Raw genomic sequence first — 24,577 nt, 5'->3', positions numbered from 1 at the left:
CTATATTCCTTTCTTTTTTTATTAGAAGATCTTTTTGGTAAAAAAAAAATTGCATTGACTAGTGCTCTGTGATATAGAAATTCAGATATTTGAGTGTTCTATGTGACCCAATTTTAATTGTAAAAAATAAAACATTGGATATATTTTATTGCCTTTTTTCTTATCCATTGACTTATTTTAACTTCTTCATACAAAATCTCCCCCTCTGATTGAAAATGTGCAAAATTTTAATTTTCATAAGATTGAGAAAAAGTAGATTTATTTCTTATATTCTTTAGATTTATATGTAGCTATAGGTAAATGAACTAGTTTCACTATATCATGTTAAAGTTGGTCCATCTTAAGGAAAAGATTGATTTGATGCTTAATAATAAAAAAATGGGGGGGGAAGTAATAGGGGAGGAGAAATAGACATCATATCTAGAAGGGAGAAGTTTCAAAAAATTTGTGGCCATCTTTAATCTGCCACATATGGTAAAATAGATGTTAAAATGTGGTAAGAATGCAGAGGAAAACTAAAAGCAGACACACAAACTATTAAAACCTTCCATCAATGCAGAATACTGAGTAATTAGAAAAATAGGATATCCACATTTTCAATAATTATAAGAAGCTAAAACTGATCAAACAAACAAAATGCTGGCTAAAAGTAGCCAAGTGGTATGAATTCTTAGCAGAGTTCACTGAGGTGAAAGATCTTGGCAAGGCCAACAACCCAGCATCTCTTGTTTAAGTATATGTATGGGGATATATTATTGTATTAGTCATGTATTGTTGCATAATAAATTGCCCCTGATGAAAATTATCATCTTGCCATTTTTGTGAGTCAGGAATCTGGGAGCTGCTTAGCTGGGTGATACTGGCTTAAGCTCTCTCAAGAAGTTGCAGTTATACTGTCAGCAGGACTGTGGTTTCATATGAAAGAATGCCTGGGGGAGAATCCAACAATATTATTCATGCCGTTGTTGGCAGGAGGCTTCAGTTTCTTGGTACATGAGGCTCACCATAGGACTACTTAAGACATAGCTCTTCCCCCAGAGTAAGCGATTCAAGAGTGGAGAGTGCACACGCAAATAAAAAGCTCTGATATCAGAGGTGACATGCCATCACTTCTCTCAAATGCTGCTGGTCACAGAGACTGTCCCTGGTACAATAAAGAAAGGGACTAAAAACAGTGCAAAAACCAGGAGGCAGGAATCACTGGGGCCATCTTGCAGGCTGGCTACAAGCCAGGAGCCAAAGATAATGCCTTTGCTTTTGGTCTTACTGTTGCATCTAAAGGCCTGTGCTCTCTGCAAGAAATAAGCTTTACTAGTTTATCTGAAACTAAAAGAGGTAGTCCTTTTTGAGAAGACACATGGACTCTTAAGATAAACAGTCTGCTCACTGGCTATACAAGTTCTTTGTCACGTGCCCAATTCATGGCCATGGGTTAACTGAAATTCACATATGCCCAGTGCAGTATTTTTTTTTTTTCACTTTTGTAAAAGGTGTGAGGTAGGAAACAAGGCCTAACTTTACTTTACAAATGAGTAAACTAAGGATGGGCTTCAGAAAAAATGTATTGATTTGCTGAAATTACAAGATTTATAGTGGGAGTCCTGGTCTTCTGACCCCCACTGCATCTCATTGTCATTTAAGTAGTTTTTTTTTTTTTTTTTTTTGCGGTACGTGGGCCTCTCACTGCTGTAGCCTCTCCTGCTGTGGAGCACAGACTCCGGACGCACGGGCTCAGCGGCCATGGCTCACGGGCCCAGCCGCTCCGCGGCATGTGGGATCCTCCCGGACCGGGGCACGAACCCGTGTCCCCTGCATCGGCAGGTGGAGCCTCAACCACTGCGCCACCAGGGAAGCCCTAAGTAGTTTTTAGTTTGACTTTTTCCCCTAATTTTGTTCCTGGTATCTTTCTGGGTTAAAACATCTTGGTTCTGTCCAGGGCTTTGGGAAACTTACATTCTTAGCAGTTGTTCTAAAGGCAGAGATGAATAATTGCTTGCCAAATATTAGAGGCACATATATTGTGTTCAAACCACACTTTGTTGATCAGGTATTGCCATAATAATGCTGCATAATAAACCAATTAAAAAAACAGTGCCTGATAGCAATAGTGTTCTTTCTTATGCTCAATAATCTGCGGGTCAGCTGGAGTTCTGCTCATCTAGACTTGATTCAGCTAGGTAGCTCTGCTTTAGGCTGCAGGTTGGATGGATTTACTTCAGGTTGTAGGCTGGGTTCAGTTCTGTTCTTCATGTGTTTTTTTCTAGAGCCCAGATTGGTTGAAAACAGTGGCTGTCTAGGTTATACTCTACGCATGGCTGGTCACTGCCAAGTCGTGCAAATATGGGTGAGGGCTCTGCTGACATCAGAACCAACATTCCACTGACCAGAGCAGGTCCTATGGCTAAGCCTAACACCACTGGGGCAGGGAAGTGTACTCTAACTAGAGTGAAAGGAGAGGCAGAGTGAATTTTTTTGTTGTTGTTGTTGGGAACATTCCCTTTATTGCTTGGTTGTGTATTTTGAGAAAGCAAATCCACTGGCACTTGCGAAGGCTTAGAACATAAACCAACGTTAGAAGTAACAGAAACACATAGCTAAAAGTTTTACTTTAATCACAAATTCACAACTAGAGATTTCATTTGCGTATCTTAGAAAGCTAAAAAGACATGTTAAATTTTTTAACCAATCAGCAAAAACATGTGCCACACAGATTTTTAATGTTCATAATTTAGAATTTATCACATAAATATATTATTTATAAATATATTGTTTATTTGTAAAATTATTATTATTAAAACATTTCTTTCCAACACAGTTGAAATTCTCATGTGTGTTTTAAGGAAAAAAACCCTACCCTATTTTAAAATGTATTACTAAACTTCAATGTGTGAATAAACCAGTGCCAACAAACTGAAAACGAAAAAAAAAAAAGAAAAGAAACATACTGCTGTGTTGGATATGCAGTTGTTACTACAAATAACACCACATGTCCTACACGGTGATCATATACATGCTCTTATTTCTTCTCAGTCATTATCAGAACCATCTGGAGGTAGGAAAACCAATGCATCATTGAAAATATGCCCAAATGCCCTAAGACGGTATACCCCGTACATCATTACATGCATCTGATTAGGCGTCAGTCCATTAAAAGTAACAGCCATATCTGAACAACATCCTTCTACTACCTGGTTGGGGTGATTAGTCATTGCCTCTTTAATAAAAAGCCCAACAGACTTGGTGTTAAATACATCTTTTCCTTCAGCATTTTCTGCAAATACTCCAGCGTATTTCAGGCAGACTGCTAGCTGCTTATCTTCAGATATCTTCCAAATCATCCCTTCCTGTTCAGGACACTTTTCAGGAATACTGAGAAGGCTGTTAAGTCTTTTCATTGATTCTACACTTAAGACAATTCCTCCTTCCATACTCACATACTCGAGGTCTCCAGATTTTATAGTGTGGCCTAGATAGAAAGGTTGTGATGGATCCTTTTTTAACAAAAAGTACTTTAAGTTTTCAATAATAGCAAACGTAGTGGGGCGTGCAAGGAAGAACCAGTTGTATTGGTCTCTATATTTATCAAAGGCGTATTTGTAAGCTTTTCTCATCATTAACCACATGTCATTTGTTTCCATGTTAATTGACTCAAACACTTTAACATTTTCAGAACTGAAGAACTCTGCTTTGTCACAGTGTTTGGTCCAAGTCTCCTTCACTGCAGCCCAGAGACTCACATCTTTGGGTTTGACAAGGATGATACAGTATACTCGAAAGCTCTTACTGAGCTCCATGCGTTCATCCTCTGAAATTTTCAAGATATCTTCTTTATTAGGAGCTTGTAGGTGATGATGCTCATGGTGGTGCATTCTATTTCCATGACCAATCCTAATGTGTCCTAGCATAGTGATCAAGGCACAGAAAATGCTTCCAAGCATTACACCCTTCAAAAATGAACTGCTTTCAGAAAGCATTTTTCCCGCGTCTAGAGCGGCTCAGGGGCGGTAAAGCGCAGCCGCGCACGGCTTTCCTCTCACGTTCGCGCGCCACTCGGATACGTTCCTGGTCGGGCTGCTCTACATGCAGGCGGTTTCTTCTCGTTGGTTTCGCTAAAGGTGGTGAGGGCCCGGAAGTAGACGCCACAACGGCGCGGGCAGCGGGGCGGGGCAAAGGAGCCCTAGGCCAGGCGGAGCCGCCAGCCCGCGCCGACGTCGGAAGGGCCCGCGCGCACGCAGCCGGCAGAGTGAATTTTTATTGAATGATAATTTAATAATTTAATATTTGCTTAGTAGTTTACCCAACTGAATGGACAGAAGACCAAAATTAGAATTTTATATTCCTCCTTGAGAAAATTGTTCTCTTTCTACATGTAATATTTTTTTTCTTTGTTTAAAAAAATTGTATTTATTTTTGAAATTAAAAATGAAAAGCTTTCAAATTAATGTATCTTTTATAATTATTAATACAGTTTGTTGTGAAATTTGTTGCCATATAGAAATTGAAGAAAGGTGTGACTGACTGAAGTTATCTGTCAATACATACTTTGACTTTTGAGTCTGTGGACCCTCAAGTCTCCCTCCTCTCCAAATGCGGGCTCTTTGATTTGAGTCAAAGACCAAATAGATGGCAAGGAATGTCAGTGGGCTACTAGACAGGTGGGGTTAAATGAAGACAGAATTTATAAACAGAAATGGCTCAAGAAAGAACTCTGGCTTTCCAAAGAAAATATATATCTAATAAAAGGGGTAAAATATAAAAGTCATCCCAAGTCACAACTCTAGAGGCAACTACTCAAACTTTTCTTGATGTGGTTTTTGTCATTTCTCTGCATACAGAGACATATAAATGTGTGATTATGTATGTTGTTTTATCTCTCAGTTATAGGATTAGGTAGCATGTTATGGAAATACTTTCTTTTTTTAACATCTTTATTGGAGTATAATTGCTTTACAATGGTGTGTTAGTTTATGCTTTATAACAAAGTGAATCAGCTATACATATACATATATGTATCTTTATCAAAGATAAGGTGACCATATCTACATGTAATAGTGATTTGATAAGTCACAAGGCAAGTTCCTGACTGAAGACTAAAACATTGCACAATTATTCCAACAGTTTTTGTTTGATCCTTTTCCTACCACCTCACTTCAAAACAGGGACTCTGAGCAGACATGATGAGGCAGTTTAAGTAGGAGCTCAATCCTGAAACCAGTGGTCTCTGAGAACCATCATTATGCATATATGGAACTTCCACAGGCTGCCTAACACTGGTTTAGGTGCTGCAACGTTTATATAATTTAGGCTGGGAGTCATTACTTCTTTTGGGGAGTTTACAGCCTCCTCAGAGCAGATAAAGATGCTATTTAATAATACAGATTAAATATAAGAAGAAAATAATAGAATGTAGAACTGGAAGGAATTTAAACTGCTACCCTCACTTCAAAGATCAGAAACCTGAGGTCCAGAAAGATTAAATAATTTTTTGAAGGATAGAAGAAGTTGGTGACATATTTAGGTCTAGAATCCAGAATTTTTTGTACTCACGGTCAAAAGTTGAAAAGAGTACTCACAAGAATCAGAATTTATTGAAGGGGAGGCAGTTCCACAGTTATTTTTCCAAGTGGAATTAACTTTAGAGCAGCTGAGGCAAGCTGTTAGAAGATTTCAGGTAGTGTGAAGGTGGAAGGAATACCGTCTGAATGTTGAGACATATTAGAAGAACTCACAGAGCCAGTAGCTAAATGAGGATATTATTAGTCTGTAGTCATACTTTTGTCTGAAGGCTGAACTTGGTCCCTGGGATACAGCTTAAAGAAAGAACATCATTTATCACAACGACAGAAAGAAATTGAGATTTTTCAGTATTTTGTTATAGAAAGCAGACATGTTGCCCTGGCCATATGACGTTTTTGGTTTATAGGATGTTTGTGATTAGCCTGGGGTGCTATTACTTTCTTTATGATATTGCCAACACATAGGTCCTTCTTTCTTCCCTGTTTCCACTAACTGTAGGCCCCATGCGAGGGACTAGAGAAAAAAATTCAGCGTAACTTCGCTCTAAGAAAGATACTGAGCTACCCTAATTCAGCTGGGTTGGACTTCATTCTGGGTAACTCCAATCCAAGCAGAAGCTTACAAATAAAATAAGCACTGATGTCCACAAGGTGGAAAATCAAAAGCAATAAACATGCTCCACACACTTCTGGGGCCTCTGTAGTATCAGCCATATATCATGGTAAGTAATTGATTCAGTCTTGTAATTGACCAGTCATAATCTGCTTTTTAAAAAGCACCAGTTCTTCAGATCACATTTATATTGCTCCATTTTTCTAAAGAGAGGAACTGTGGGATTCATGAATGTGTGTGTAAGTTCATCATAAATTTTAAAATTTTTCTTAACATTTTCCCTGATGATCTGTTTAAATTAGAAGTCACAGATTTAGTTTTCTCCTTCATTTGTCTGAGGTAAGAATTCTTACACTTATGTATTGGAGTCAGAGAGGTTGTGCATTAGATTAAAATGATCTTAAGAAGCATTTACCCTGTCATATATGTCTGGTTGCTTTTGTTGTTTATATCCTGAATTGGTGACTTGTTTATAACTAGAATTGTTAGATATTTTATATATGATTTTAAAATATATTTTGTGAACATTATCTGATTACGAGCTGATAAGTCTTGTGATGTATTTGTATGGCATACAGAAACTGATGTGTATATATATCAGACTCAGTGAATGGCCCCTCACTTAATTGCTTCAGCAAAACTGAGAGTTTAATCAAAGTGTAACTTGGTAAATCAACAAAGACTTCCAAAAAGATCTAGATTTTAAATCATTTCCCAGAATACGAGAGGGATGTGGAATTGTGAGAATAGAAAGAATTAGGATGAGAGCCTCAAGTAAAATACACACACACACACACACACACACACACACACATGAAACAAAACAAAACAAAACAAAACGCAAGGAAATAGAGTTACTAGGATTTTCAACAAAAGAATTATTTGACTGACAACAACAGTAAAGTTCCCATTCTCCAATTTTATGCTGTCTTTAACTATCTTAATAATAGCATCTAAATGTAGTGTTAGTTAAACTGAAATAAACACAAAGTTGTTTGGGAACACGTGAGTATAAACTGCAGGATGATTCATTTATATTTACAGATGGGACTTCACTCACCACAGCAGGACTCCAGGCTTTACCGTAAATGTCTGGATGTTTTATAGTTCTTGGCTCTTCTAATTAAAAAAAGGAGTTTTACTTGCAGCAAGGGATGGGCACTGTCTACATGCCACTTTGAAAAAATGCTAACTCAATCATCATTGATAATTTACTCCACTAAAGGAGACATGTCTTGGCCTGTAGTAAGATAAGCACCAGGTGAGTTTGCAGAATTAAAACACTGAGAGGGAAGTTAACCCGGCATTTCTTATCCTGAAACGGTTGATTTAGGACTCTAAAGGTTAAGTTAAAGGTCACTTGAATTTAAATATCTTAACACAAAAGTCAACCTAAAAGGCAATACATACCCAAAGAAATCTAGGAAAATTATTGCACTGTCCCATTTAAGACCTAATGTTAGTAAATGAAATTCCAAAAGTCACATAGTTCAGACAACAGCATGGTGTTTACCACTGGAATGAACACAACCAGAGAACCTCAGAGCCACAAAATGCATCAGGGAGTCTGTTGAGAGCTAATAACATTTACTGTAAGTTCTTTAAAGCTAGTACCAATTGATCAGCTTCTCCTTATCTGTCACGGAACATAAATAGGAAGGATTGTCCTAGGGACTTCACTCTCATTTTCTGAAAGCACAAAAGGGAACTAATCAGAAGTGATACTGTTCTTCAAACAGAGGTGAAGAGGAGAATTTGGCTTCCATGCCATCCCAGTGCTGCAGACCTTGCCTTAGCCCCATTCTCTGCTTCCTGGGTCAGATTTCTGGAAAGGGTAGGGGGCCATGAGCTGCTCAAGCTCACTGGCCACCCTGTGGGCAAAAGAGATCTGTTCGGTGGGAAGGACGGGGAGAACCAATGCCCAGACCTACCTCAGAATTGAATGGTCCACTCTGTAGGAACTGGGATTTTTTTTCCCCCAAACTCTATGATAGTACTATATGATACAACTTTTTGCCATGCTGGAAGAAATGTTCTATAATCTGCGCTGTTCAGTAGGGTAGTCACTAATCACATGTGGCTATTGAACACTTGAAATGTGTGACTGAGGAACTGAATTTTTAATTATATTTAATTTTAATTAACTAAAATTTTAAATGTGCATATTTGGCTAATGGTTACCATATTGAAACACAGAGAATTTTCATAACATCTTGACATCCATATAACCCTGACCAAAACTTATTGAACACTATGTAGGCTGAAACATCATGCTTTATATTAAAAACACTAGTGATATAACAAGATTTGTAAAATGATTTGGACCTGATATAAAAAGAGTATTTCTCTGGGGAGCAAAGCCTTAGCAAATAAAGTCATCTCCAAGAACAGATCTCAAACATTAGTTCATTAATTTAATATTTACTGAGAGGTCATTAAGCAGGACGCAGTGGGTTATGTGTTAGGAGTACAAAGATGAGATACTTTGTGCTCTTAATAAGCTCACAGACTAGTGGGAGAAAGAGACAAATGAGATATTTAAAGTATAATATGATAAGTACTAAGATGGAGGAATGAACTGTAGCTAGGGCATCATCACTGACTTTCATGAGCTAGGCTATTCAAATCATCCTTTGTTTAATTGTTAACATTTCCAGCATATGGTACTATTATAATGTGGGGTGTTAGGTACTGTGAGAGATGAATTAGGAAATCTCTGCCTTAAGACTTTTACCTATTTGGCTTCCCCAAAATATAGATTGATTCTGAAAACAGCAGTATACGGTTCTTTTGTTTCCTAGTTCTAAGTAAAACTAGTGTTGGTTATTGGGTTCTTTGTGATTGAGATACATTCTTTCTTTATTTTTTTAAATAAATTAATTTTATTTATTTATCTTTGTCTGCATTGGGTCTTCATTGCTGCTCGCGGGCTTTCTCTAGTTGCAGTGAGCGGGGTCTACTCTTCGTTGTGGTGTGTGGACTTCTCGTTGCGGTGGCTTCTCTTGTTGCTAAGCACAGGCTCTAGGCTTGCAGGCTTCGGCAGTTGTGGCAGGTGGGCTCAGTAGTTGTGCTCACGGGCTCTAGAGTGCAGGCTCAGTAGTTGTGGCACACAGGCTTAGTTGCTCCGCCGCATGTGGGATCTTCCCAGACCAGGGATTGAACCCGTGTCCCCTGCATTGGCAGGCGGATTCTTAACCACTGTGCCACCAGGGAAGTCCTGGGATACATTCTTAAAAAACAGTTTGCTGCTGCTCCAGATCAAAGTTTGGTTGGCTCGTCACCTACTGAGTGAGCCCTGTTATTAGGTCTTATGTACTATTCCCTCACCTATTTACGAAGTGTCCAGCAGGAGGACGGGAGTGACAATGTGTAAGACAGGATGAGCACTGTGTAGCTGGTGCTTTGGTGGCCCAAGACCTATCTCCTCGCTTACCTCTGCAAGGATGGGCCACCTGTGCAGGATGACAGTCTAACCTCAGGGACCAGTCTACTCTTCTACCCAGAGCCCTCTCTGAAGCTGTGGAGCACATGAGAGCGTGTTTGTGTCCTTAGGAGCTACTCTTCAAAAACAGCAGACAGAAATCAGTGTCTAAATGCCCTAGTGCCAATCCTCAGATGGACATTTCTGAGAAATATTGTGTTCACTTCTCCAAGGTCCTGGAACATTTTCTGAAACAAAATCAAAACCTAAAACAAGAATAGAAACAAAAAACCCCTGGACTACCTAAAACACAAACAAACAAAAAGCCAAACAAAAACAGAGAGGACTCCCATTGCTTATAGCAGTAGCCTTGACAACACATCCTTACCTTGGTTTTTCTTCCTTCCATCTCTCTCTCTTCATGATTCCTCAACCCTACTTTTTTCCTTTTTGAGATCACCTCACAAATAAACTATCTGTACTCAAGTGTTTTTCTGTGAGTTGAGTAGGTTGGTAGTTTAAGTCCTGGTTAGCAGTTAAGTTTCTGTGTGTGTATGTGTGTGTGTGTGTGTGTGTGTGTGTGTGTGTGTAAGCTATGCTTAGAATGACTTGTTAAAAATATATGAGTTGTGAATCTCAAAATATATCCTGAATTTTTTCATTTCTCAGTGTTCTAGAATGTTTATTGTTTTTCTCCAAGTCCATCACATTTTGTGAAGAGCAAAATCCCCCTCATTGTATATGCCTTCTATCTGCATTGATAGCATTGGCAGCCTTATTAGGCTCTTGTCTTTGGAAATCAAAGAAAAAGTCAGTTAAATGTGATTCATCATGACTTTATCCATTCGTAAGAAGACCAAACCAGAAAGGAAAACAGCAAAAACTCACCTCTGTGGCCCCCTTTATCCTTGCATATAAAACATTTTCATGCTTTCATTTTGAAAGACATAATGTTTCTCTCTCTCATGCTCTCTGTCTCTCTCACCCTCTTTTTCTTTCTTTCTTTTGAGACTATTGTTTTGGCATTTTGGTATTGCTGCTGCTTTTTAGCAATTATACACTTGATCTTAGCCAAAAGGCCGAGAAGCGATTCAGCAATTATAATAGTCTCTTTTCATTTAAAATTTTTAGTGACCCTCACATCAATAGATGACCATGTTTCCACTTACTGATAGCAACCTGCATGCCATGTTTCAGAAACTCTGGCATGGCCTCACTTTGTTTTCCCTCCATTAGTGTTCCGTTTGCTTTTCAACAGGTAAGCGTATTAAGTCAGACTGATGTGAGTCTATCCTTCTGGGGATGATGACAAGTCTGCTTCTTTTTTCTGCCTCTTATGTTCAGTAGCTCAAGAGTTTATTTACTTCTACTAAACTTGTAATTTGAATTTCAAAATAATAAATTTTTCTTGGTCAATTATCAAGAGTTATTACTGAGATAAAAATGATGAGAGTAGCAATAAAGTCAGAACGAGCTTTATTCCAGCAATCCACAAATGCATAAAATATGTGTACATGTCAAACAGCAAATAATCCACACACCTGTATTTCCTTTTCAAAAGCCATAGTTGACTGAAATGCTTCATATATGGCCATTTGTAAATTGCCTTTTAACCAGTTCTTTTAATCATGGCTAATGTTTTTCCCAGTGAAAACTGAAGAATCCATTTTATGTCTTACTTTCCCCATTCTTTTATGCATTTTAATTTGCAAAAATCCTGTAGCTTAAAAAAAATAAGCATAGTGAAAAACTGCATTTAAGGAAGTGGCATACCAGTTTTATAACAATGCAGATACGATCTAAGTATTAAGTCCTGATCTTGATATTAATTTCAGAGAATAAAATGATGTGTAGGACAAACTAAATGACAGCTTAATGAAATTCAGCCAGTGCTCTTTTTTAGTAAAACTTTCTGAGATGGAATCAGTGAAAAGAAAGAAGAAATAAATGTCTATATTCATTTATTGGAAACCTTGTTTTTCAGGTTATACAGATAACACGGTATAAAAATTTTTTCAAGTTCCTGAAATCCCATCAGCAGGGATAATAACTTTTAAGTCTTTTATTTACACAAAATTAGGATATTTAATATTTTTATGTGCTATAAGTTTTGCTTAACGTTAAATAGAGCATAAACTTTTTCATGCTATTATTTCTATCATATAGTACTTAAAATATTATATTCTTTAAAAATAATAATCTTTTAAAGTATGCTACTATTATTTCTATTACATGGTCTTTAAAAACATCACTTTTAATATCTGCATAGTGCTCCATGGTATGCTTCTGTCATATTTCCTTCTGTAATTCCCTAAATAAATATTCAGATGACTTCTGCCTTCTTTCCTGCCTTCCATTTTTTTCTTTATTATTAATTCCATTCCACTACATACATAATATTAATTGTGATACCTTTTTACATAAATGCTTGACTACATCTCAAATTACATCATTAGGAAAGATTTCTAGTAGCGGCCTTCAGGAAACAAAGTGCTGAACTTCTTATGGTAGTTTATACACAGTCTGAAATAACTCTCCAGAAATTCCTTGCCGCCAGAAACCTATTAGAGTGCTCACACCACTGCACCTTCACCAGTATTTCATTATAATCTTTATCATTGCCAACTTGGTAGGGTACTCCCTTAATCATTGGGTAATTTGCATCTCTTTGATTCCTAATGAGGTTTTTAATACTTTTCATGTTTCTTGTGTATTCAAATTTCTGTTTCTGTGATTTTTTATTTATCCTTTCGTTATCTGTGAGATGCTTACTGTACCTCCTATTATTTCAAGGCTCTATTACAGTTCTAAGGGAATTGGTAAAACATTTTAACCATGTGTCATAATTTCTCATTGTGACTTTAGTTTTTTATTCCTTATTGCTATAAGTGATATTTTATGATATAGCCCTTTTAACACCTAGCATGTTTTGATACTCCTTAATTGAGAAGTCAGCAATTTTTTAATTCTTGTAAAAGAATTACAACGGACTAGACTTACTAACTGTAGAAGCGTTAAATAGTATAGGCAACTATACAGAGTGGAGGTAAGGCTAATTCCAAGTCTTCTAAATCACCTTTGCTCATTTATTGTAGTAGATTCTAAGAAACTTTTAAAGCAGACCCTGCAGTTCCTGAAAGAAAAGCATGATGTCATGGGTGAGTAGGTCAAGCAAATACTACTTTAGTATAGAGACTGACTCATCAATGCCAAATGTGTGAAAAGATAATCATTAATTTTTTTCTTTTAGTCAAGCTGTTTGGAGTGCTTTGGATAAAAAGACTATTAGGAACTACTCTCCATAAAGTGCTGGTTTTGAGGCTCGATTTGCACTGTATCTGTTATATTAGTTATCAGATGCTGTGTAAAACATTACCCCAAACTTAGCAGCTTGAAATAAAAACATTATCTCAGAGCTTCATGGGGCAGGAATCTTAACGTGGTGTATGTAGCTGGTTGCTCCAAGGCCTCTCACGTGCGTGCAGTCAGCAGCTGGCCAAGCCTAGGGTCATTTCAAAGTTTACTTGAGGGAGATTCTTCTTCCAAAATCACTCACATAGACTTCTTCATAGACAGGCTTCATGAAATGGCCGCTGCTTCCTCCAGGAGAGACAAAGAGCACCGATATAGAAGCTGTGGTCTTTTATAACCTAATTATGGAAATTCCCATCAGGTGAGCTGTATTCTGCTTATTAGTAGCTAATCAGTCATTCCAGCTAAACTCAAAAGTATGAAGAGGAGGCGGTGGGAATTATTGTGGGAGGTGATCTGAGTGTTTGCTTGCCTTATCTTACTGCACTCCATCTACAGACGGATTCACACACACACACAAATAATTAAGAATCACATGATTTATACTTGATAAGTATCTCATAAAATTTGATAAGTTGTTTTGATGTTGTTTGTGTAGATTTGGGCCATTTAGATCTAATCACGTTATATCAGATTACATTTGGCCTTGCTAAATGGACAACATTTCTTGAGATACTTGGTAACTTTTCTGACCAAACACGGCCTAGAAACAATTCCAGATCTCTTAGACTTCAAATTTATTGTCTCCTTTCCTGTTAGGGAGTGCTTGAATAACCTGGTTTGGTGTTTGTAATAAAATGTTCCGTAGAAAGTCATGAGCTATAACGTGTTTATTTTTGTGAAAATAATAGCTACTTAGGCAAATTCAAGATGTATGTTCTTTTCCTAGCCTCTTTATTAAAAATAAGTGTCAAAAGAGCTGGCTTGGGGGTTGGTGAAGGAGGAGGGTGGGGGAGACTTGTTAATATACCTCGTGCAGCAGGGAGGCAGATGTTTTTCTGGGAGGTGGTGGGGCTGCTCCCAGGAACACAGGGAAACAAGGTAAATCCACATCACTTTGAGAAATGGCTAATGGCTTTATTACCTAGTTTGATTGGAGCTTACAGGCAGACTGGCAGGAATGCACAGAAGTCTTTTGAGAGTTTAGGCAGTTTGAGAAACTCTAAATGGGAATTGTTTGCAGACTTCTAACAGGGTTAGAGACGGTGTGTGATAGGCTGAATAATGGTCCACAGAAGGTATTCATGCCCTAATCATGTGGAACCTGTGAATATGTTACTTTACGTGGCAAAAGGGACTTTGCAGATTTAATGAGTTACAGACATTAAAATAGAGGATTATTTTGGAATTTTTGAGGTGAGTCCAATCTTAAATAAATCATTAAATACCTGGAACTTTCTATTGTGGAGTCAGAAAAGAGATGTGACAGAAAGGGAAATCAGAGAGCTTCCAAGCATGAGAAGGATTTGGTGTGCTCTTGCTGGTTTTGAGACGTAGGGCCCACATGGGAGGACTGGAGAGAGGCCTCCAAGAGCTGAGGGTAGCCCCCAGCTGACAGCCAGCAAGGAAATAGGGCCTCAGTCCTACAACTGAAAAGATCTGGATTCTACCAACAACCTTTGTGGGTTTGGAAGCAGATTCTTCGGATTCTTCCCCAGAACCCCCCGTAGAGGACATTGCCCTGTGGACATATTGCTTTTAGCCTGGTGAGGCTTGTGCCATACTTCCACACAGATCTGTGAGACAATAAATGGATGCTGTTATAAGCTACTAAATTTGTGATAATTTGTTATGGCAACAATAGAAAATTAATACGGAGTGAGAGAGGCAAATCTCCTGAGGTTTTAAAGAGTAGTGAGGAGTAAAGCAAGGCACCTGGTTAAAAGTGGTAGAGGTGGAATTCCCCTTAGGGTAGCAGTGTTTGAGGGAACTAGGGAATCTAAGGTGTCCGCAAGGTAGACCTCCCTAAGGATTTGAGCACACACAGCAAAGAACATAAGACATACCCGGAGAAGGAACTAACTCATCCACCAGGTAGTGCAAGGCCACTTTTCTGAAATGAGAAGGCTGCTCAGTGGAGCCTAGTTTATAGTAGCCTCTGGCCTTCTCATTGATCTGGGACAGTTTCAGCCCACCCCAGCCCTCAGGCCCCTATAAGGGTACTGAGAACAGCTGGGAAGGGATGAGATGAAGAAAGGGTTGACATTTAGACAATAAAAGAGGGTAGGAATAGAAGACAATAAACTGAACAAGAATAAACTTCATCAGTTAACACCCACAAAAGCAGGGTCATAGCATGAAAATAGACTCATCACAGGGGTATAAATCATGAGACAAGCAAAAAACATTCAATGAAATAAAGTAAAACCAAAAACCTCCACCCTCTATTAAAGCAGCAGGTGCTTCAACTTAGTGATGTAATGCACATATTCCTTAGCAAGTTAAGAATTATTCTCTGTCAATGTCCCTTGTGTTTAATGGTACATCAGCAAAGAGATTTTGTCCATAAGATTCAGATTAGGCTGTAATTTGTTTCTAATATGTGGCAGGGAAGCCTGGAATTTCTGCTGCAGTGGTCTACAGTGTGTAGAGTGATGAAGACAAATGTCTCAACACTGCTTGTATCTGACACGTTTCTCCTGAAAACTTGGCTGGCTGTCTTATAGACATTGTGGCTCTTGTAACAATCATATTGCCTCAGTGGGCTGCTAAGATGCTCAGAGCCAAAATATCACTATCAATGAGGCTTGAATTGTGTTGATTTCTTCATGTATTTATTTCTATTTTGTTGTATTTTGAGCATTTGGCCACCAATTTCAGATTCCTTTTTAGAATGAAACAAAGAAAAAAAGAGTAAAGGAGAAACAGAAAAGAATGAAAACAAATACAAGCATTTGTGTCCCTGCACAAGTGGCTGGGCACAGCCTTAATCTGTATACATGTCTGCTTCTTTAGATACAACAGGAAAAATTCTGAGTGAATTAATTCCCGGTTGCACAGCCATTTGTAAATGTTCAGCATCAATGGCTGGTTTGGAAATTTCAGCTGTGGTATTTCTGCTCTTTTGGATGACTGGATTCTTGTTTGCTCATCTGGTGAAAGTCTTGCTTGACAAACCAACTGCCCATACGGGCTTCTTTCCCACGTTCTCCTGTGTTTGGAAAATGCTCTAAGTTCTGTAGCAAATCAGCCACATTAGGCACTCCACAAATACTCATGTGTTGAGATGGAGTTCTTTCTTTTTTGAAATCAACAGAATTAACATATGGCAACACTAGTGAGAATAGCAACAACTATCCTTTTATGGCTCTTTATAGCCTATGACATACTTTCAAATACATTATTTTGTTGTATTCAAACAGACTTAGAGCAATATTTGTTTAACAATTTATAAATCTTGATCAAAGCCAATGGAATTTCCAAGCAAATGTGTTTGTATGTCTTAGAAACCCCAAATTCCAGTTTTTTCTCATTTTCCTTTCCTTTTACATTTTCCTACCTTTTATACTTTTTTATTCCCTCACTGATTTATTTATTCATTGAGTCACTTATTCATTTACTTCTTCTTTCAACTTTTTGATGAAAAAAGGTTATTGAAATTCGAGGGGCAATGCTTTTCTACCTCTTTCCCTTTCTGCTTCATGGATTCTTCAGAAGATTGGTGCAGAAATCTATTCTCTGTTTTCTCCTCTTTGTCGTGGAAGCATGGCCTGGGCTTCTGGCCTGTCACAGGCCAAGGACTGAGTCTAAAAAGGGCCTGGGTAGACACAAGAGGCTTCATGAACAAATTCATTCTTTCTTGCTATTTATCTTAGTCATCTCCCTCTAATTCTGTGGATTTGCATCAGAACACCTTTCCCCAAAATAAGCGGGTGAAATTGAACTCTTCTTCAAGAGAGGGAGGGAAGAGCAAGGAGAAAGCAGGACGTTTCCATGACGTCGCCTACTGAACTCTACCAACACTTACTAGAAAACTCTGCTTTTAGAAGTTTAGGCGTTTATCTAGTGATTTATGAGGTAGAATAATATCTCCAGATACTAACTGATATCCCCTTCCTGTAGCTCCTTGTGTCTTGTGACTCTTCTTCATACCCAGAAAACTATGACATTCTATACCTATGCCTCAGGGAATAAATTACACAGCAGAAAGCAGAGAACATAGATGGGTTTAAATATGGCTTTTAAGAAAACCCCCTGAGTTCAAGATGTAAGACAAGTGTTAGAGAAGAATATGTGATTGGCACCCAGAGCGGAGAAATTTTTCCTGACTAGGAAAGAGAAGAAAATTGAAGTTAGAGAGGAAGCTAGACAATGATGGGTCACTGAAAGGAGACCCTATGAACTTTCTGCCTTGTGTAGAATACAGGGTTGGACAAAACATCTAGGAAACACACAAAACAAAAATCTCACTAGATTCAGGATGGCCTGCAAGAAAGCTATTTGTATCTTGCTTACTAAGTAAAGTCAGAGGGCTGGTAAGACTCGAGGTTTTTATACCCAGAATGGCATAGAAACATTTGAGTCCGATAGTTTACAGAATGTTTAGGCATACAAACCTGAGGAAACTTCACAGAATTTACCCGTGCTCTGCTGGTTCAGGGAACAACGAGGTGTTTTCAGTATGCCTGAGAGAGTTTCAACGTAACTGAGATAGAATCAGATCCGGAGAGGCCTTGGGATGGAATAAGGAGGATGCTACTGACTGTATAGACCAGCAGTCCCCAACCTTTTTGGCACCAGGGACCGGTTTTGTGGAAGACAATTTTTCCATGGATGGCGGGGGGGCGATGGTGAGGAGTGGTTCAGGCAGTAATGCCAGCGATGGGGGAGCAGCAGATGAAGCTTCGCTCGCTCGCCGCTCACCTTCTGCTGTGCGGCCCAGTTCCTAACAGACCGTGTCCCGCTACTGGGCCATGGCCCGGGAGGTTGGGGACCCCTGGTATAGACCAATGACCAAAGGAGCCGCTGCATGTTTGGGTATCTGGTGATGAGTAAGGATCAGATTTCCACCCCCATTCCCATCTTCTAAGTGCAAAATCAGCCCTTTCAGCTCAGTGCAACTCCAGGGAAAAGATGGAACTGACTTGAATGAGATGACCCAGAATTGACAAGATTAAGTTTCTACCACAGAGTGGAATATGAACATGAAAAAAGAAAAAGATGTTACATTTCTTGTATCCTGAGTTTGTGGGTTTACTGTCAAAGTCATCTCTTGTGTTGAGAAAAAGCCATTTAAAGCTGTGACATCAGAACTTCTCACTAAAGATGGTTGAATGAGTACAGGAGTTTATCTCTCGACTCCTTTAAAGGGAGAAGGAAAATATAGCTGTTGCAGCTTTAGAGTCTGAACATGTGGTCTCAACACTCATCTGACTGTTATAGTGCCTTCCCTTATGGACTTCAGAGTTTAGGGAGTTGTTTGGAACTCACAGAGTGAAAAGCTGCATTGTGCGTCAGTACCTGTTGCTATCTTGGTATGTGGACTTTGGAGGGCCACCTAACTCAGTTTTCAGATGTAAGGGAAGTGATGTCTAAGAAGTATCATCTAATCTGGAAAATGAATAAGATTTGTCTAGGTAATGGTGGAGGTGTTAGGAGTGAGGTGCTATCCCCGGTAGAAAGCATAGATTATGCAAAGATCTTGGAAGTAGGAGTGTGTGTGTATAATTCAGTCAGACTGGAGATTAGATGGCAAGGCAGTAGGAGGTGGTCAATGCGTAAGGCTAGGAAAGTAAGGCAGGAGCAAAGGAAGAAAGCTCTTGTCTTCCATACTAAGGAGATCGGCTTTATCTTGAGGGCAGTGAGGAGCCACTTAAGCATTATAATGAGGAGAATGTCTCAGGCTATAAAGTGGATAGTGGATAAGAGGGGATCAGACCTGGGAGTTAGGGAGACCATGTAGAGGACGTTGCAGTAATCTGGGAAGACCATGGGGATAGCTTGAATTAGGAAACTAACAATAGGAATGAAGAGAAATTGACAGATCTATGAGATACTCAGATCCCTAGATATAGTAAATCATCCCGGTGAAATTAATAATCAAAATCTCTTCTATATCATTTCTTGGTTCTATAGGACTCTTCCTCTTGATGTTGCTCTTGTAGTCTTACTCTTTTCATGGGGTTCTTTGGGGTTTGTATTCACAAACTCTTCCCACTGCGTTTGGTCCCAGAGACCAGGTGATGCAGTAGCAGAAGATCTCTTTTTCCCAAACTCAAGGTCATGTAGATTCTCAACTTTAAACCCAGATCTCGTAACCTGAGTACTAGTTTTTTTCTATCAGAATAAAATATATAAATATATGTAATATAAAATATATGTATATATTAAATATATATATATATATATATATATGAACACCTAAAGACTCTTCCAGTTTTTTCTAGATTATATCTATTAGAATGGATCCTAGAATCTAAGTATTGTCATAAATGTTCCTGGAAACAGATAACACTAAACCCCCACATAGTTGGAAACACAGTGAGTGCAGTTTACTCATTCTATTCTGGTGTCCTTAGAGAAGAGGAACTGGAGAGGAGTGAGCCTCTTGGGATGGGAGGGACATTTTAGTTGCTCAGCAACATGACTCAGAAGTAAAGTTAAGCTTTCCAAGTACACCTGCGACTGAACTATGAGCATGATACAGAGACTCAGGGGAGAGAAAAGGAAATGGACAATTAAATCTCTGGTCAAATATTTAATAAAATGTCATTTTCAAAAGGAAGATATAAAATGCATGCAAGGTCTCAAAGTATAAAACCAGAGAAATCAATACCGCCCAAATGACATGTTTTGGGTGTAAATGGAAGTGTAGGGGTGATATTACCCCTATTTAGTGAATAGGGTGTGTATTGAGTGAATAATGGGTGTTTATGCCTGATTGAGGGGCACTCCTTATAAAGATTTCGGGGCAATGACTATGCTGTGAACTCCTGGGCATGTGCTGGCACTGTGTTCTCTCGGCAGCGTGAAACCACATTGAGCTGGTGAGATGTGAGTCACCCTACTAGATAATTGATAATCAGAAGACCTCGTGCAACAGAAGCAAGGGCAGACTGAGGTGGTTTCTAAGTCAGCGGTCCGTAAACGGGTTGGGATGCTCCAGGTACAACATGGAAAATGCTTCATTAGCCGTGTACATTAAAGCTTCAACCAGGATGGCTAGGAAGTGGGGCAAATAGCTAATTTGTATTTTGTGGTCAGCTGTGGCTAAGGTGGAAAGCCCCTTTTTGCTTTAAAACTGTTATTCAAAATGTTTCTGAAATGCATTAATCACTCTCCTGACTTTGAAGCCTGCATATTTAGCACAGAGCGCTATAGTACAGAAGCTTGGGAGGATAGACTGAATGTGTTCTTGTCCACAGGATTTATGCTGAAAACGGCTATGTTTATGAATCTCTTAATATAGCCTGTTTTTCTCACTCTCATGCCCCACCCCTTGTAAAAAGTTAAATACTAAAACTACTGCTAATAGTTGAAGGATTTAGCAGTTTAGGTTCAGTTAATTGAGGTTTTAGTATCTCAGTGTGTGTATATATATATATATATATATATTTTTTTTTTTTTTTTTTGCGGTACGCGGGCCTCTCACTGCTGTGGCCTCTCCCGTTGTGGAGCACAGGCTCTGGAGACGCAGGCCCAGCGGCCATGGCTCACGGGCCCAGCCGCTGCACGGCATGTGGGATCTTCCCGGACCGGGGCACGAACCCGTGTCCCCTGCATCAGTAGGCAGACTCTCAACCACTGCGCCACCAGGGAAGCCCTGTTTTATTATTTTTTAACTCTCTGGTTTGCAGTTACTGTAAAACCTTCATCAGTTTTAGGCTAATAACTTGGCTATACTCTCCTAGACTCACCAACCAGGTTTCCCACAGACGATTAAATGAGAGTTAAAAGCAATATGTTTGTTCATGTGATTACACTATAAAAAATAACATTATGATGCTTTATTAAAATATCTAAGCATAAACATAAAGAGGCTACACTTAAATAAGGTAGATTGAGTCCAAGAGTCAGAGAACTGCTACAACCGATAACTTATTCAAGGTCATCTTTTAAAAATGTCTCTTGGTCTAACTTCCCTTTTCTTCTCAGGCTTAAGCTGAAATAGCATATACTAATGTATTTCCTGGCAGTGAAAATAGAGGGGGAGGAGATATTTAGTTCAAATATGAAACATATTTATGTGTCTTTTTGGCTTCTAAACACCTAATAATTCAGTTATTATATATTTATAATTTCAGTTTGTTTCCCCATTGCATATTTAATATTTAACAGAGAGTATAACTGGAGTGCCCATCCAGAAATGTCCTGCTCAGATGGTGTTTTTCTGTTCAAATACTTTTAAACACTTCCTACTTGACAATTTCTGTCCAGGGTTCTATTTTCACAAGACCCCTTCTCGGCCAGTTGTAGCTAATGAAAAAACAAAAATAAAACTGGACGACATCTAAGCTAGAATATTAATAGAAGTTGATGTTACTAAGGTTGTACTAGATCTGGTATGATTCATTTTGGCAACATTCATTTGGGCAACTCAAAAGTAGCGGTATTGAATTAAGGAATCAAAAGCTAGGCTGACGCAGAGAAAAAGAAGTTTGAGGGCAGTGGATCCTTGCAGTGTCCATTATTCCATATGTTTGTATGTTGTTGACTCTTCTAAACTCTCCTTATGGCCATTTCCATAGGGAAACTAGTAGAGAAAAACATACCCTCAAAGCACATCTCTTCCCATATGGTTACTAAATCAATATGTACACTAATGAGGATATGATAAGATTTTCTGATTTAAAGTCTCAAAATCTCTTTGCTTTGGAGTCACCAATAAAAGCAGACTTTGGTGGGTAGAGGTGTCTCATATTAGACCAAAGTGAAGGAGTTCAGAAAAGTTTACTGAGGCTGAAGAATGCCTCCGCCAAAGGAGAAGATGGAGGGCAGAGTTCTACAAAAAGAAAGAAGAGTAAAGAGGCATTTTGGAGGTTTTCCCAAGTAAGAACCACAGCGAGTTTATGTCATCTCTTTGCAATTTCAGCACCGTCATCAAAGAGAAGTGATTCACCATGAGATAATAACATTTCCGGCATCCATGCTTCCATGAAATACCTGAGGCACAGGAGTCCTTGGGAGAAAGAGTTTCCCAGGGAAGTGGTTAAGTAGAGCAGTGGGGTAAATGCTTAAGGAATACCTGGATGGCTCTGCCCCTTCTCTTTGCTTGATTGACTCCCATTTATTCTTCCGGTCTCTGTGTCCTCTAAGAGGACATTCCTGACCCTCAGCACAATGATGGATGCTTGGTCCAGGTGCTCCTAGGGCATCCTGGGCTTACATCTACTCTAGTACCTTTCACTCTGTGTGTAACTTTGTCTCCACCAATAAGCTGAGTGCTCCTTGACGATACGGGATATGCTCTTCTTTACTGTTTATCTCCAGCAAAGATCACAGTGCCTGCCACATGGTAAATGCTTAATAAGTGCTTGTTAACTGAACAAACCATTCAAGCAAACTGAGATCATTCTACCCACGATAGCACACAAACTTTATATCACCTGCCCACACTGATTGGTAGTGGCTACCCAAAAGGATGGGTTGAGAAGGACTTTGAGGTTGCAGTAGAGCTCAGTGGTAAATAGAACCTGAATCAAATAGTGATGTCTGAAGTGTTGTGCCTGCTCTAAAACTTGTCTTTGATTTTGTTTACACTGAACAGAGAGATGTCTTGAAGAAATGCTAGCCTTAGATTCCATGATATATTGTTTACAGTGAACATAAGTCCTAAAGTGTAAGTGACATTCAGAAAACTGAACAACAGAACAAAACAAAACAAAAAACAGTAATGACAACAACGACTCAAACTCAGAGGACAGGAAGACTTTTAGTGGTGGCAATTCATGATCATTCTCTCAACTTCCAACTAAGGATGAATGAAGTCACACACACACACACACACACACACACACACACACACACACACACGACACTCACACCAAAGTGGATAGCAATACTGAAAACTACAGAGAAGACCACAGGCCCAACTCATAGGTATTTGGGAGACTACAGCTTTGATGGATTTGACAGGGTAAACAAGTCAGAAAAAAATATAGACCTGAGGGATAGCATGAAATGGCTTTGGCTCAAGTCCAGTCTTTGACCCCTGATGGAAACTCAGGCAGCTGACTTCTGAACTGGCCAGAGTCCTGCTCTGTTCTCCCCTCACATTCTGACCACGTGAGCTGTTCTCTTTTAATGCCTATTTGGAGAAGTTACATTTGAGTAGGTAGCATGTTAGAGAGAAAAAAATATAATGAACATCACTCCTGGGATTTGTAGTCAGGGAGACAGGAAGTTCCTGGAAAGCAGGCATGTGGGGTTGTAGTATTTTCTGTACATACACAAAAAAAGTACCCTATTGTGCGTCTGGCTTGCTTGCATAGAGGCAAACTTGACAGTCAAATCAGGAGAAGATGCCGTTCCATGCTAATGTGGACATATGTGGAGAGACTGTTATATGTTTATTAACCCTATTTCCTTTTCATCCTAAGCAGAGAGTAGACTGCTTTTTTTTTTTTTTTTAACCTCATACAGTTAGGTGCAGCATACGACTACATTCTAGGCAGTGGACGTTGGATAAAAGTAATATAAGCCACCCGAAGGCCTAACCACAAAACTTTCTGCACTGTCTCCTGTCCTGAGTCTCTGTTCCCTTCTATTGGGGGCCAAATACAGAAGATCCATTGAAGGATTCAAAGACCCTGGGAAAGAGATGGACCACTAGATGGAAATAGCCTGCAGTAACTTTAGACTGTGAAACAGAGAGCTTCTCAGGGCTTCACAGGACTGTGATATGAGGGAAAAAATAAACCTTTATTCTGTTAAGTCAGTGAGATTCGGGGATTCATTATAGCACTTCACTGCTGTGATTAGTACACCATTAGATAATTTCTGTTAGCCGTTAGAGATTAACAGAGATTAAGAAGTGTTAAGGATCTCCTTATGGATCCTGTATGTTGAGAAGTGTTAAACCTGGTGTCTGGTTGTCTGTTGTTTGATCTAGTTCATCTATTATGTATTATTCCAAATATTAGTGGTTTACGACAGCAACCGTATTTATTATATCATGATGTTGTGTGTCAGGAATTCAGTCAGTTATTAGTTAAGTGCGTCTTCTTCATGATGCATAGATAGGAGTCACTCATTGCTGTTTGGCTGGTATTGATTTGGTCTGGAGTCAAAGACAGCTTAATTCTTATGCCTGCCACGTAGGAAAGGATGGCTGGAAGGCTGGGCTCAGGTAACATAACTTGAATGTCTGGGGCCTAGAGCATCTGGAAACTGACAGGCCTCTCCACATGGCTAGCTTGGGCTTCCTCACAGCATGTCCACCTCAGTAGAGTTTGATTTCTTACATGGTGGCTCAGGACTCCAGGAGACAAAGAAGGATGCTACTGGGCCTCTTAAAGCCTAGGCCCAGAACTGGCATAGCATCCCTTGGTCAATGCAGTTACAGTCCAGCCTAGATTCAAAGGAAGGAAAACATATCCAACCTCTTGGTGGGAAAAGATTTCAAAGAATTGATGGCCATTTTCAATATACCACATCTGGATGGATGTTTTGTGTTTAAGGATGAGTAAACAGGAAAAAAAAAATATATGTGTGTGTATATATATATATATATATATATATATATATATATATATAGTATAGGAAAAGGGAGTTGTT

At 39.0% G+C, this 24,577-nt stretch overlaps 1 protein-coding gene across 1 annotated transcript; it reads right to left on the bottom strand.

The window, feature by feature from the left end:
- Positions 1–2,595: 2,595 nt before the first annotated feature.
- LOC137221230 (C1GALT1-specific chaperone 1-like) lies at positions 2,596–4,153 on the bottom strand. The gene has a single exon (XM_067730578.1). It carries the CDS (start codon positions 3,972–3,974, stop codon positions 3,027–3,029), a length of 948 nt encoding a protein of 315 aa, XP_067586679.1. The 5' UTR covers positions 3,975–4,153; the 3' UTR covers positions 2,596–3,026.
- Between the last annotated feature and the right edge of the window lie 20,424 nt (positions 4,154–24,577).

The sequence above is a fragment of the Pseudorca crassidens genome, chromosome 3, assembly GCF_039906515.1.
Source record: "Pseudorca crassidens isolate mPseCra1 chromosome 3, mPseCra1.hap1, whole genome shotgun sequence".
Classification (NCBI taxonomy): domain Eukaryota; kingdom Metazoa; phylum Chordata; class Mammalia; order Artiodactyla; family Delphinidae; genus Pseudorca; species Pseudorca crassidens.
The sequence above is the reverse complement of the archived record's forward strand: the minus strand, read 5'-3'. Positions and strand labels throughout refer to the sequence as shown.